Genomic DNA, 15,603 nt, shown 5'->3' on the forward strand with positions numbered 1-15,603 from the left:
GATGAGGGAGAGGGGTGTGTATCGGGGTGATCGACCAAAAGTAAGTGTATGAAAAATGCCATAAAGAAACCTGTTCCATTGTATGCTAATTTATAAAAAGAATTATTTTGTTGTTACAAGGAATAGTAACTGTGAGGTCAGAAACACTATGTATATAACAAACTTGAAATGACATTGCTGGGGAAGCCACAGAGAATCAGCAGATAGTCATACTGTCATCTGACCGAGGCCCCTGCCCACCTTCTGTGAGGTCTGGTGTCACTCTTCTGTGGGGTCTGCCCTGAGAAAAGGAAGGACTAGGTCAGAGCGAGGCCCAATGGTAACCACAGAGATCTGTAAGGAATTTATCCTGCTGATTTGCTGTGGAGAACAGGATTCCAAGTTGAGTAATCGGAGAACCTCTTCCAGGAAAGGAATAGCTGGTGAATATTGGGTTAACTTTGTGTCTTTTCCTCTTTAACAGACCCTTATGTGTGTTTTCTTGGCAGCAATGTTCATGGCTCCTGCTCAGATGGCCTATCCCACAGCTTACCCCAGTTTCCCTGGGGTCACACCACCTAACAGCATCATGGGGAGCATGATGCCCCCACCAGTAGGCATGGTAGCTCAGCCAGGAGCCTCTGGAATGGTTGCCCCCATGGCTATGCCTGCAGGCTATATGGGGGGCATGCAGGCTTCCATGATGGGTGTGCCGAACGGGATGATGACCTCTCAACAGGCCGGCTACATGGCAAGCATGGCAGCTATGCCCCAGACTGTGTATGGCGTTCAGCCAGCTCAGCAACTGCAGTGGAACCTGACTCAGGTAAGCAACCTCCCTGGACCTGGAATGGGCTTCAGATCCTTCCCTGATGTCCCACCTGGTGCCACTTCTTTCGCCCCCAAATCCTTTCCATATGGACGCGCTAGTGCCAGAGACATACCTTGTTTTATTTCCCTAGAAGGCCTGACTGAAGTCAGACTTTTTGAGGGTTCCTGAGTTCCTATAGAACGAGACCTCCTATAGTCTGAGTCCCTCCACACCTAAAAACCAAACAAACAAGACAAGCAAGGGACACACGCAAAGCGCTAGTACATGACACGTGACATGACATTAGACATAGGCACACCCGAGTCCACTGAGCCAGAGCGGAGACTATGCAAAAAGAGGAGAGGGAGCAGAGGCCTAGGGTAGCAAAGCTGGAGGGGGCCGGGGGACGGAGGCATACTGAGAACAGGGCTAAGCCCTGGCACAGAGTGCAGCTCTGGTTTCCTGGGGCCTCACAGACACGGGAACAGAAACAGAGGCGGCTAGGTTGTGTGGGGGGAGGCAAGCGTGACGTAGGAAGAGGAAAGTCTCTGGAAATCTAGAAGTGATGGGAAAAAACCAAGTGAGGAATGGAATAGAGGCACACAAATCCGAAGCCACAGCGTCCATTCCTCTGTGTGGTCATTCCACTAACAGGAGAGGGCGCCCTCAAACTCCCGTCTAGTAAGGTCCTCAGACCTTCATACCTGTCTGCGTTGTTGCTGCCTCAGAAGAATGAGACGCTTTGAAGCCAGCAGACTGTGCCAGCAGAACGTGCTAACGTGGTAGCTGGCATTCTTACAAACCTATGAGGAGAAAGCAGAAAATATTCAGAGGTCATGATCCTACCCCAAGCCATGAAGCTGGGGGAAGGAGAGAGCGCTCAGAGTGCCGCCTCAGTACGCTACCCACTCTCCAGGAGAAGACCATATATACCTAAGAAGATTTTGGGTGGCAAAATTGTTCTTGAAAGGTTAAAAAGGAAGAAGAGAGACGCAGAGTTGAGACAGTAGGGAAGTCGGGTGAACTGGGAGGTGTTGGGGTGAGGGCTGAGTGTGATCAGTGCAGGCTGTTAGCCATCCAAAGAACTGACTTTTAAAAGTCAAAGAATTTCAGGTAAAGAACCCTCCCCTCCCACAAAATCATAAAGCAGAAAAAGAAACTGTTACACAGTTCACCAACCTGAATAAAGTCCCCTTAAATAAAAATTTGCAAATAAGAAAAACTGCGTGAAGCTAGGCATGGCAACCTGTACCTGAAATCCCAGAACTCCAGAGGCTGAGCCGGGAGAACTGAGAACTGGGAATTGTAAAATGGAGTGCACTGTGCTCAGGGGAAATAATCCCAGAAGTAAAGGCTGAAATACAAATGAATGGATTTAGCTGAAAACATATCTGATAGCAAAAGGCATGAAACAAATGAGAGGAAGTGTGATATGAAGGAGCAGTGTCCATGTGCACTCCCCCCCCCCCACACACACACACAAACTAAAATAAAACAAGGGAGCAGAAAGAACCAGAGTGGACTGGAGAGATGACTCAGCAGCCAAGAGCACCGGCTCTCTTCACAGGACCTACTTGGCAGCTCCCAACTGTCTGAAACTCCAGGTTAGGGGAACTGATGCCCTCCTCTGGCCTCTGCAGGTACCAGGCACACATGTGGTACACATTCAGACACACAGACAAAACACTCATGTACATACAAATAAATAGATCTATTTTAAAAAGAATCAGAGAAAGTAGTATAGAAAGTAGGCAAAGAAAGGGTAGCATATGTGTGTTTGTAGACAACTAAAGAATAAAAATAAGATCATAGGACAGGGTTGATATATTTAATTATATATATACATATATATGTATATATATAATTAGCTGTGTGTGATGGCACGCACCTTTAATCCCAGCACTTGGGAGACAGAGGCAGGCGAATCTCTGAGTGTAAGGACATTCTGGTCTACATAGTGAGTTCCAGGACAGCCAGGACTACATAGTGAGACCTTATCTCAAAAAGCAGGCAAAACAAATAAATGAATAGTTCTGGAAATTAGTATATATAATGTGATAATTTATAATATAATATATAAAAGTAGGATCTTTTTGTTTATTTTTTGAGACAGGGTTTCTCTGTGTAACCCTGACTGTTCTAGAATAGGCTGGCCTTGAACTCAGATCCACCTGCCCCTGCCTCCTCAGTGCTTTGATTAAAGGTACACACTGGGGGCTGGACAGATGACTCAGCATAAGAGCACTGGCTTCTCTTCCAGAGGACCAGGCTCAATTCCCAGCACCCACATGGCAGCTTACAACTGTCTGTAACTCCAGTTCCAGGGGATCTGATACTTTCACACCAATGCACATGAATAAGAAATAAAAAGTTAAATGCATTTAAAAAATGAAAAAAAAAAAAAGAGGGAGTGCACCCAAGAACAGGAAAATTCTCTGGGCTGAGGCCCCACACAAGTCTGTCAGTCACACATTCAACAGAAATGGACACCCGACTGACATCAGGCTTTAGATTAGAGAGAAAAGAGTTGAGACAGTGAGGCAGTATGGACAATTGTAGCAGCGTGAGGTGTGGTTCTGGGAAAGTGTTCTTCCTCTTGAGATGCCTCCTGACCTCCAGGGGGTGCAGTGGTACCGTACCTGCACCTCAAATTTATCTTGAAGATTTTGAATACATGTATATGTATGTATGGGTACACAGAAATACATCAGGCTAAAACTGTAACTGTTAGTGAATTGGAAGGTGAAACTTGGGTTTTGTTACATTGTTCTTCCAGTTTTCCCTTAGTGTTCAATTTTAAGGAAAATTGAAATTTTTTGAAAAAGTTGATGGAAGAGCAAGTTTATACAGCAAATTTCAGTCTGTCTATCAATCTAATTACAAAGAAGTCCCTCCTGGTCCAGCATAGTAGCTCATGGCCATAACCCTAGTACTTGTGGGGCAGGGGCAGAGGCTGGATAATCGCTGCAGGTCTGAGGCCAGCCTGGTCTGCATAGTGAGTTCCAGGCCAGTCAGGGCTACACAGTGAGAGCCTGTCTCCGAGCCAGACAACAAAAAGAAGACTGTCTCATCCAGCTACATTCTACTGACTCTTCTCTGGTTGTCGTAGACGACAGACACTTAGGTTGTCTCCCCCTTTTCTTCCTTTGTCCATCCAGTAGGAGGCTTCCATCACCCTACTTGTCCAAGCAAGCATACAGGAGCTGATATTGGCACTAGTGCCCTCTGCTGGGCGTGAGGCGGACCTCTGCCGCAGGCCTGGTTTTAGACTCTTAAGAGCAGGCTGTGACCAGCTGACAACAGGCCCCAGTAGTGAGGCGATGAGGAGCAGGCCTGGAGAAGAAGAAGAGAAGCTCGCTGGAAGGTTTCATGCTAACTAGACTCAGGCCTTCTTCTCCTCCCCTGCTCTGTACACTAACTGGCTAAGTGCCCACGGCCTGACCTGAAAATTTCTATTCTTTTCAGATGACCCAACAGATGGCTGGGATGAACTTCTACGGAGCCAACGGCATGATGAGTTATGGACAGTCAATGGGCGGTGGAAATGGCCAGGCAGCCAATCAGACGCTCAGTCCTCAGATGTGGAAATAAAAACAAAGCAGCCTGTATGGCTGCCACTCTCTTCATCCCTTGCTTTCCCTTTTCTCTTTCCCAGCTCTCTCCTCTTTTTCCTACCTCTCTCTGTTTGGTTTAGAAATTGCTCATAAGTCATCTAGGGTTTGGCATCCTGCCCAGCCCAGCCCCTTCCTCAACTCACAGACCTCTCTGTTGCTTTGTGTTGATCATATCCCGACTGTCCAGATTTCCTCCCCACCCCCACCCTCTCCCAGCACCAGCACCTTAGAAATTATTGTCAGAAGAGGGTACATGAGCGTCTCAGTACCTTGCCTTGAGGTTGAGCCTTCTCTCGGGCCTCCAGAAAGGTCTGCAGAGGCCGAGCAGCAGAGGGAGCGTGGAGTGGTCCTTTATTTGTTTTAAGCTGGTTCTAAGTGTCGGGAGTTTTGCTGGGAGAGAGAGGCATTGTTCCCAGCTTTGTGGGAACGAAGGAAGTTCTGCAGTCACATACTCCTCGGGTCCTGGCTCTGGAGTGAGGCAAGCCCCTTCCTATGAGGATGAGCAAAAACATCACTCCATTGACTGAGGGCTTTCAGGATCTGGAGCCTCAGGACTCGCTGCTTCAGTCAGTTTTTACTAGCACCAAAGACTTCATGAAGGTCCCACACATCCCTTGCCCGCCTTCTGCCTCCCCTGAGCAGGATCTGGGCCTGTGGCTGAAAGACCAGCCCTATAAGGAGATGCAGAGCTTAGTGTGTGCGCTGCTGGTGTGCCTATGGATGTGTGGGTCCCACCTGCCACCTCCCCATCTTCTCTGGGTGTTTTGTTTTATAGTTCTAGGTTTACAACAGAGAGGAATTAATTTTTCAACAGCCTAAACCTGTTGCCAGATTATTCTACAGTTTAAAGCTCGCCATCTCATTGATAGGTCCCTCCTCCTTTCCCTCCCATCCCCCATCTCTGATGCCCTCGTCTGAGTGCTGTTTGCCCACCTTTTCCAGGTGTAAGAGGCAGAGAGCCTGGACAGCTTTCTCTCAGCCATTGTTCGCCCCACTTGAAAACTCAAACAAGAAAACTTTGCTTCAAAGATCTCTTGTGGGAACCACAGCGCCTGGTTGCCTTTCTCCTGTGTATGTGTAAATTCCTTAATAAATATTGCAGGGAAGGACCGTTTCCTCGCCTGTCACTCTGTCACTCTTGGAAGACAGTATGGCACACATAGGGTTTTTGCTTTCCAAGAGCATCTGCCACCTTCACTTGAATTTTAAAGAATTCTGTTCTTGGCATGCCAAGGGCCAGGCCAGCCCAGAAGACAGAAAGGAGGCCTTTCTCCAGTGATGCCCAGAGCAGTGGGAGGACTGGTCTGGAGCCCTGCACTGTAAGGAGTGTGGGATGGTAGAATCTGGAGTGTTTCCCCTATAGGTAGAAAAGCTGAGACCCAGAGAAGGAGCGCGGTTACCAGGCGTCAACTGTTCCTTGGCAGAGCCCATAGTAGACTCCAAGACTCTGATCTGTGAACACTTGGTTCTTTACCTGAACCCGGATGAGTAAATCGGTAGTTTAAACTCCTCCCTAGCAAGGAGCAGTAGCTCCCTTTGGCTGCCTGGTTAAAGGTGACCCAGCCCTCTATGCAGTGAAAACTAGGGGGAACTTGACTTCTCCATCCTGAAATAGGGTGACACTCTGCTTGGCTGGGGTGGGGAGGATGGATGTAAAGGACAGCGGTCTGCTGCAGCGCATTCCCACCGCTGTTTGACTCCCCTCTCTCTCCCACCTCACTGTCCTTGCATTTGAGCGCATGGTTGCGTGTTAGCCGTGTGAACGGGAGGCAAGCAAGGTAGCCACTCCCAGTGAGGCCATCGGCACCCATGTCCTTTCTAACCGGAATTCCAGCAAACTACTATCCCTAAGGGTCTCGGGATAAAACGGAGCTAATTGTAGCCTCAAGACAAGCAGTTCCTGTGGTGCAGTTAACACAATACAGGGCAGTCAGCAGGCATTCAAATGTCAGGAAGAATTATGTGCGTGTAAGACATTAGTTCACCCAGCACATACTTCACGTGCAGACATTATGCCAGACACTGTCTGAAGCGCTAGAGTAAATAACTACTCCAGTTGTATGGGGTAACTCAGGAGGAAAGGTGGACAAGCAACTTCAGAGAGTTGAGGGAAGAGAGTGCGCATGGGGATTTGGATGGAGTGTATCAGAGGAAGTTATGGTCTAACAGACCTGAATAGGCCATCAGTGTGGTGGAGATCGGGAAGAGTAACACAGGTACCTGAACTGGAAGTGAGTTGGGAGGTGTCAGTATGGTGGATTCATCTTGGCATCAAGAGACGAGAGCTGAGACTTGGGGCCACTAGGTTTTAGGATTTAAGAAGAAAAGAAATTAGCCAGGCATTGGTGGTGCACGCCTTTAATCCCAGCTGGCGAATCTCAGTGAGTTCAAGACCAGTCTGGTCTGAGTTACAGGACAGCCAAGGCTGTTTCACAGAGAAACCCTGTCTTAAAAAAAAGATAAAAAGAAAAAAAAATTGACATTGTCCCTGATCTTAAGCTTTGCACAACACATTTATAATTGCTGATGATAGATTATGAGTGGGGTTGGAAAATAGTGGCATCCGAGCTGAATCTTAGGGAGGTAGCAGTTAACCAGTGGGTAGAGGGAAGGGGAGGAATATTCCAGATAGCACCATGTGAACAAAGACCATTTGGAGAGAGGAGAGCAGGTAGAGATTCCTAAGGTATATGTGGGTCTGGTGTGAGATGAGACAGGTAGAGTTGGCCAGGTTACAGGAGAGTTCCCCACACCTCAGAAGAAAGCACACACACACACACACACACACAACCGGTGAACAATAGATGTCGTTTTCTCATTTGAGTTCTAAATAGCTTGCTCTTGTACCACTGTGAGTAACATGTCTAAGGAAGCAAGGTGAGAGCCATGGGACCAGAGCGACGACAAAACCATGCTAGGGCATGAGTGGTTTTTTTTTTTTTTCATGCTTGTACATCAGTGCACCGAATGCATGCCAGGTGTGTGAGGAGGTGGTGACCTCCAGGTGAGTGCTAGGAACCGAACCTGGGCCCTCTGTAAGACTAACAAGTGCGCCTAAACACTTAAGTCAGTTTTCCAACCCTGAATTTCAATTTTTTAAAAACTGTTTGAGAAACTGGAAGTTGGGCTGGTGAGATGTTCAGTGAGCTAAGGCACTTGCACAAGCCTGAGGCCCGGAGTTCAACCCACAGAACCCACGGGGTAGAAGGACAGGATCTACTCCTGTGAGCTGTCCTCTGACCTCCACATGCATGCCACTGGCCCGTGTACGCCAACACACAAGCACACACATGCGAGCCACACGAAACAAACAAGATGTTTGTAAAGGGAAAAAAAAGAAGCATGATCTTCACATTCTTCAGATGTGAAGGAGACATGTTCTGCCATTGTGGAGAAGTGGTGTTATATAAAGTTATATAAAACACTGAGGTGTTCACTCAGGAGCAACATGTACATACAGTCTGGTGATATTTATTCGTGTGGACACACCCACTGCAGATTTGTGGTTTAATGTACTAGATCCAGTAACTGGGCTTATTTTTTTAATGAAATTTTGTTTATTTTATTGTATGGGTGTGTTGTCTGCATGTGTGTCTGTGTGTTATATGTGGTACCATGGAGACCAAAGGGGGACATTGGATCCCCTGGGACTGGAGTTAAAAGTAGTAGTTGAAGACATAAATAAGATGGGTGCTGGGAATCAAATCTGGGTCCTCTGGAAGTCTAGCAATTTCTCCAGCTCCAGCTGGGAAGTTTTAAATATATATATTATAACATAATTATGGCATTTATCCCTTTCCTTTCCTCCCTCCAAATGGGCATATTTTAATAGACAAGGCTCAATATATTTTTGGCTTGCCCTGAAAGCTGAGATGAAGACATTGTCTTATATATACAGAAAAAGATATCAAAGAAAAACACAGGATGAATTACTAAATATATCATTCCTTCTGTCACCTGCCACTGGTAGGAACCCAAAGACATTTTGTTTACTAAAATCGTGAATCCCACTAAGTTGTAAAAGTGCTTAGCAAGGCCACAGCCCTGGGTTTGAAGGGCAAGAATGATGTTCCCAAAAGTTCATCTTCCACCAGGCATGGTAGCAAAGACCTCTAATCTCAGTAGCAAAATGGAGAGTTTAAGGACAGCCTGGGCTACATAGTAAGATGGTTTCAAAGAAAGAACGTAAAAGGGAAAGGAAGAGGGATAGTTCAGTTGATAAGAGTGTTTTCCTAGCATGCATGAAGCTGTGGGTTCAATCCCCGCACTGCATAAACTGGTCATGGTAGTGCACACCTATAATCCAGCACTATGATCAAGAAGTGGGGCAGGAGGATCCAAAGTTCAAGTTCATCTTGGCTACTTATTGTTTGAGGCCATTCTAGACTATGTGATACCCAGTCCAAAAACCAGGTATAGACTCTTTAAACACCATTTAGTAGCCATCCCCCTATAGATCAAGAATGCTGCTGAAGTGGTGGCAAGATGCCTCAGTGGTTGAGGGCACTGGCTCATGTAGAGACCCAAGTTCAGTTCCCAGCATCCACAGGGTGACTTAAAAGCATAACTCCACTTCCAGAGGATTCAACCCCCTCTTCTAGCCTCTGTATGCCTGTGCATGCACATTAAATTAAAAAAAAAAGAATGCTGATGAAATTTATTTCCTATTTTCAGTGGAGCTGTGAAATTCCCAATAGTTGCCTTTAACAGTGATCATCTGCCTGAAGCCCACAGCAATCAGAATGGATACCTAGATTTTTGGAGCTAGAGAATTGGGAATGGGGTCCCAAGTAAACAGCAGGTTACTCAAGTCCTACTTCATCCAGGCAGCTGAAATCTCCCCCAACTTTGGGGACAGACATTACTGAGATAGATGTGAAGCCTTGCCTCCTGCTGCTGGACCCGAACTAGTGGACAGCTTCTGGGTCTACTCAATAAGGCAAGGCTAGAGGACTTAAAGTCCTGCCGGTGCGCACGTGCATCCCACTCCTGGCCTGAGCCAAGGGGAATTAACTGTACCAGGTGGATTTTAGCCGTAAGCTGTTGCCGATTCCCTTGTCCAGACATCTGGTGAGACAGTATGGAGCCGGGTAATGAAAGCTTTGCCCCAGGAAAGCCTCTCCCTACAGGACCTTTAGCCTCTCTGACAGATCCTCAAGTTATTGAGCGGAGTCTAGATGGTATCTTCAGATCTTTTCCCTCAGGCAGTCTGAGTCACCAGAGAGGGTTTTTCAGATAGACCTATAGAGTTTAGACCAAATGGGACGCTCTGCAAAGAAGGTTTGGAACCTTAAGTTCTTTGTGTATGCTTTCATTTATCCTTACCCCGCCCTATCCTTCATGTTCAGCACAGAACTGGTCCTCCTCTGTGCCTGGTGCCCATTGGTTCTGAGTCCCCTCTGAGACGATGTCTCCAGACTCCGGGAAAGACACCAAGAGGACTGCAGGGCACAGGGATGCTGGGACCCAGCTGCTTCAACAGTGTCTCCCCTCCCGAGAATTCCACTCTCAGCATCACTTTCACTACCATTCTCAGTGCAAGCCAGGCAAAGCACTTCTATCAGGATCCTGCAATCGGCTCTTCTCGATGCTTGCTTAGGGTGCCAACCTTTTCAGGACGATTTAGAGTCTCTCTAGCACCCATCTCTCTGATTGCCATTCAACTCGTCCTGTAGATTTATGTCTACGAATAAACCCCTGTCTGAAAGAGATGAAGAGGGAGATGATCCTGCTCACCCTCATGTGCTGGTGAGCACCATTCCTTGGAAGAGACAAGGCTCCCAACAAAACTGTGCAGTCTTCAATGTGTGGAAGGATGGCCTATAAGCTGAGTGGAAACTAGGCATGCCTGAAATCCCAGCACTTCGGAGTCTGAGGCAGGAGGGTTGCTGTGAGTGTGAGTCAGTGTAGACGCAATGGCAAGATCTTGTCTCAAAAATAAGTAAAGCTAGACTGAGTGAATTCACTGGAATCAGAAGCTCAGAACCAGTGTAACTGTGACTCCAAAGGATGATTTTAACCGTTATGAACTTCTTTCAACTGTTAACTGAAGTATGTTCTGTGTCCAGCAAAATACAAATTGTTCTATGGATAGCTTGGTGAATTGTGCTATCTCTCTCAGGTCCATTAAATACGAGATTTTTTAGGACACTGTTGTTTGGGGGCAGGATAGTGTGGGCTGGTTGGCCACGATAGCTCACTTCACAGGAGAGGGTGACTTCCAGCTCATTGTTCACACGTTCAGGGACTGATCTGGGTTATCTCAGAAGCAGACCGAGACAAAAAAGAGCACACAAGCCGCTTATTTGTGAAACTCAGGAAACACCATGGGAAGCGGAGGAAACAAGCCAAGGAAAGGAAGACAGCGAGGAAAGGGTTATTATTCTTAGGTCACTTTTGTGTGTGTGACACTGTTAGATGCTTCCATCCCTCTACCTTCTCTTTTTGTTTTCTGTCTTTGAGACCATCTTACCATGCAGCCCAGGCTGTCCTCAGACTCTCTGCGTCACTGCTGGGGTTCTAGGCCTTTGCTCCCATGCCTGGAAGAAGAGGAACCTCTGGTCACACATTCCTTTCCTTCTAGTGGTAGTGGCTAGACCAAATCTAGGGCCACGGCCTTGCCAAGAAGGGACTATACAAATTTTAGGTTTTATTTTCAAAAGCTTTTTGTGTGCGAATATTTTGCCTGTATGTTTGTCCACCTAACCTCTGGGACAGCTCATTAGTCCCAGAATTACAAATTTTCAAACAGATCACTTAATTTAAAAGTGGGACTATTGCCTGGGCAGTGGTGGAACATGTCTTTAATCCCAGCACTCGGGAGGCAGAGGCAGGCAGATCTCTGTGAGTTCGAGGCCAGCCTGGTCTACAGAGCAAGTACCAGGACAGGTTCCAAAGCTACACAGAGAAACCCTGCCTCGAAAAACCAAACCAAAACAAAAAAGTGGGACTATTTTAACTTTATTATTTTTAGGTTAATTTTTACAGTGTACTTTAAAAAACAATTTACTTTTATTTCATTTGCATTTTGCTTGCATGTATGTCTGTGTGAGGGTGTCAGATCTTGGAGTTAGAGACAGTTGTCAGTTGTCATGTGGGTGTTGGGAATTGAACCTGGGTCCTCTAGGAAGTACAGTCAGTGCTGAACCATCTCTCCAGCCCCTTAAGTGTACTTTTTTAAAATATTTATTTATTTTATTATGTATACAATATTCTTTCTGCATGTATGCTTGAAGGCCAGAAGAGGACACCAGACCTCATTACAGATGGTTGTGAGCCACCATGTGATTTCTGGGAATTGAACTCAGGACCTTTGGAAGAGCAGGCAATGCTCTTAACCGCTGAGCCACCTCTCCAGCCCTTAAGTGTACTTTTTAACATGAAAAAAATTTTAAATCATTTTTAACACGATAGAAATTCTTCATATAGACATTTAAATATTCTTTCCTGTCTATGTCCAACAATATGCAGTTAAGAAACAGGGAGGTGAGCAGGCAGCACAGGACTCGCACCTTGCAGCGGGGGCCAGCACTACACCAGAGCATCTGTGAAGCCAGCTTCTTCTACCTGCGGAACCCCTCCTAGAATTGAGATGCAATTCCAGTCTCCTCGCTGAAAAAAGATTATTGTAGATATGTCAATTGATTGGGTTTACTGGCAGTTGTTTTGATAAAAGGCTGAATGTCTTGACTACGATGTTCTCATTGTTTTATGGTCTGAAATGCTTTCCTACTTACAGGAGTGAAATTGTTCTCTTTTGAATACATTTACTAAAATGAAAAAGGGAGCTGAAACATCATTCAGTTTTAGTTCCTGGTTCAAACAGCATCATGAGGTCATGGCTTGTTTTCAGAGAATGTTATTTTTGTTTAATTTGTACTTATTAACAACCTAGTATCTATTTTCTCTTAATACACATATTTTTATGTAAGTATGAATATGTGGTCATATATATAGTTCCGATATGTCTGTGTGCATGTGTGTCCATACATGCATTTTCCCTGATGTGTATATTTGTGTGTTTATGTGGACAGTGAGGTAATTTTAGACTGAGTCACGTGAAATTGCCCTTTTGTATGTCAAAACTGATCAAGTATCAGAAATTCATACAGTTTAATTTAACACTTTTTTATTTTTGGCCCAAACCAGTTCCAAATGTGCAATCCTCTTGTCTCAGCTTCCTTAATGCTGGAATTATAGATATCTGCCAGTACACATGGCTCAAATAACCATTTGTTTCCCTACAGATTATTTTTTTCTTTTATTTATTTTATTTGCTTTTTTTGAGAAAGGATTTTAACCCAGGTTTGCCTCAAACCTGCTTTGTAACAAGATCCTCCTGCCTCCACCTTCCAAATGGTATAAATCAGTTTTCTCATTAAAAAGTTTTAATGAAATCTACTTTTAAAATTGCATGATATTGTCAGGTATGTGATATAGTCCCAGCACCAGGAGGCAGAGGCAAGAGGATTGCCTCATGTTCAGGGTCAGCCTGGCCTACGGAGTGAAATCCTGTCTTTAAAAACCAATGCGTGTGTGTGTGTATGTGTGTGTGTGTGTGTGTGTGTGTGTGTGTGTGTGTCAGACAGACAGACACACACACTCACACACGGCGGGGAGGGGGAAGAAATTAAAAAAGACTTTGTAGAGCAGCCGGTGCACACTTCTATCAGGGATGTGCAGTTCTCTGACTCCTACTTTGGATAGTTTGGGTACAGTCTGCTGTCATTTGTTGCTCGTCCTTTTGACTTTTCCTCCCGTGCCGCATCTAATCATATCTTTTGCCCATTTCCCCCACTGACTTTTTTTTCTTTCCCTTTCCTTCCAACCCTTTTACATTGTTGAAGCTGAAGTGCACAAATAAATAAAAATTAATATTTTAAGTCAACCAACTGAAAGTTTCTGCACTCATTAAGGAGACTTTTTACATATTCGGGGCTATTTCCACCAGCTCCGGTCTCTGGGCACTCAGTCGTTCACCTTTCCCTCCCCTCCCCCAGACTTCAAAGATCTGCCCCGCCCCCGGGGTGGGCGGAGCTGCTTGGGGGCAGCTGGACCTGGTCCCTGGTATCAGCAACTATTCACCAGTGACTGGCGATGCAGGTGATAGAGCTGGGTTGCTTCTGAGGATTAACTTCTCAGAATCAGGCTTTAAACTGTCTTTCATGAACTAGAAGGGACTACGACCCACGCTTCCACTCTAACCCTTTGCTTACATAGGAGAGGACTAATAACAACGTTAGTTGGCTCATTTCTAGAAGTGATGTTTTAAGACTAAATATATGATTTTGGATTGTTATGGCAGAATAAACTAGTACTAACAGATGTCGAAATTTAACAATGAATTTTGGACCATAAATTCCATCACATGTTATATGACCTGCCTCACAACAATGTGGATATAGTTAACACTAATGGACTGAATGAGTTACTAAGACAGTGTTTTGTCTGAGGATAGGGCTCAGTCAGTATAGACTTTAAGAGCAAGCATGTGGACATGAGATAGATTCCCCAAAATACATGTAAAAAAGCAAGGCACAGCCCGAAATAGTAGTGCACGCCTTTAATCCCAGCACTCAGGAGGCAGAGGTAGGTGGGTCTCTGAATTCAAGGTCAGCCTGGTCTGTACATGAAATTTCAGACCAGCAGAGGCTTCACAGTAAGACCCCGTCTCAAACAAACAAAACAAAACCCAAGTGGTGCCCTATGCTTGTAATTTCAATGGCTGGAGGAGACTGAGACAGACCAGTTTCTGGGGCTCATGGGAGACCCTATCCTAAGAAAAAAGGTGGATGAAACTTGAGGAATGACACCTTAGGCTGACCGCTGACCTCTGATCAGTACGTACACACGCACTGGCATGGATTCACACCATGGTGTTATAGTCTAGCTTAAAAACAGACCTTTACTCGTTACCATTTCTGCTGTCACCTAAAAACGATTTGCTATTATCATTTACTTGATTTATTGCATCCTTGCATCTACCATAGGTTATTCTACAGTGAGCGTAAGTCCGACTGTGCTAAAACAGAAGTTTAGGACTGCGAAGATGGGCCAGAGAGTACAGGCCACTTGCTGCAAAACCTGGTGATCTTAGCTTGAGTCCCGGGACTCACGTGGTTAAAGGAGAGAGCCAATTCCTACAAGTTATCCTCTGACTTCTGAATGCATGCTGTGGCTGCATAGGTGTGTGTGTGTGTGTGTGTGTGTGTGTGTGTGTGTGTGCGCGCGCGCGCGCGCGTGCATGTGCACGCGCAACAGAAATAGAAGTTGAATCATGCTGGTTCTCAGTTCTGAGGTTTTCAGTGGCGTCCCATGTTTTTACCATGGTTTGCCCCTAGCCATCCTGAAGTCTTGCATCTGACTACACATGCTCCCATCTCAGGGACTTGGTTCTCTTCTACAACAGCCTTGCTTTCTTTGTTGTTGGTTTGCTTTGTTTATCAAGACAGGGTTTCTTTGTGTAGCCCTGGCTGTCCTGGAACTTGTTCTGTATCCACACTGGTCTTGAACTCAGAGATCTGCCTGCTTCTGCCTCCTGAGTGCTGGAATTAAATGCAGGGGACACTACGGCCTGGCTAAGACAGTCTTTCTATAGATAGCCATGTCCTGACTTCTTACAGGTCTCTGTTCAAAGAGCATCACATCAGAGGGCGCTTCCTTAGCTGCCTTCACAGAAGCAGCTCCATCGCATATAACTATTCTCAATACATTAACAACTGGATATCTTTTATCATCCATCCTCAATACTAGTTTGAAGTTGCATATTCCTGTTCTTTCAGTGGTTACCTGAGTTACAGCATGTATTAAAAACCCTTATGAGGTTATATACACCACACACACACACACAAATATCAATGAGCCTTCAAAAAATTTTTAAGAGTTTCCAGGTATCTGCCAAAATAATCCAAGTTATGTTTTATTTCTTTAAGGAAACATTAGTTTTTAGTGCCCCTCCTGGGTCCGGGAAGACTGAAGTAAGAGCCTCAGGCTTGCCCTAATGCCACATGAAATTACACCCACAGCTTGGTTATCTGTAAGTCTGCACTAGATACTGTAACCCAAAACTTGCAACATTATAACGCTATCTGCTAAAGAAGACATATATTTACTTTTACCTGTAACATGACTATAGAGACAAAAAAGCCCCCCCCCCAAGGAATAAAAATAAGTGCTCACACCTGAACAATCAGCCTCTGT

The 15,603-nt window shown here is 45.5% G+C and overlaps 1 protein-coding gene across 1 annotated transcript in view; it reads left to right on the plus strand.

Annotated features, from left to right (window-relative positions):
• The window catches only part of Smap2 (small ArfGAP2), a 49,166-nt gene extending 43,648 nt beyond the window's left edge, over window positions 1-5,518 (plus strand). The window contains exons 9-10 of the mRNA XM_048434539.3: window positions 489-805; window positions 4,256-5,518. Of these exons, the coding sequence (XP_048290496.1) occupies window positions 489-805; window positions 4,256-4,381 (443 nt within the window). The 3' untranslated portion in view covers window positions 4,382-5,518. The remainder of the gene's footprint in view (window positions 1-488; window positions 806-4,255) is intronic.
• Window positions 5,519-15,603: the final 10,085 nt, after the last annotated feature.

The sequence above is a fragment of the Myodes glareolus genome, chromosome 3 (assembly GCF_982192425.1).
Source record: "Myodes glareolus chromosome 3, mMyoGla1.1, whole genome shotgun sequence".
Taxonomy (NCBI): domain Eukaryota; kingdom Metazoa; phylum Chordata; class Mammalia; order Rodentia; family Cricetidae; genus Myodes; species Myodes glareolus.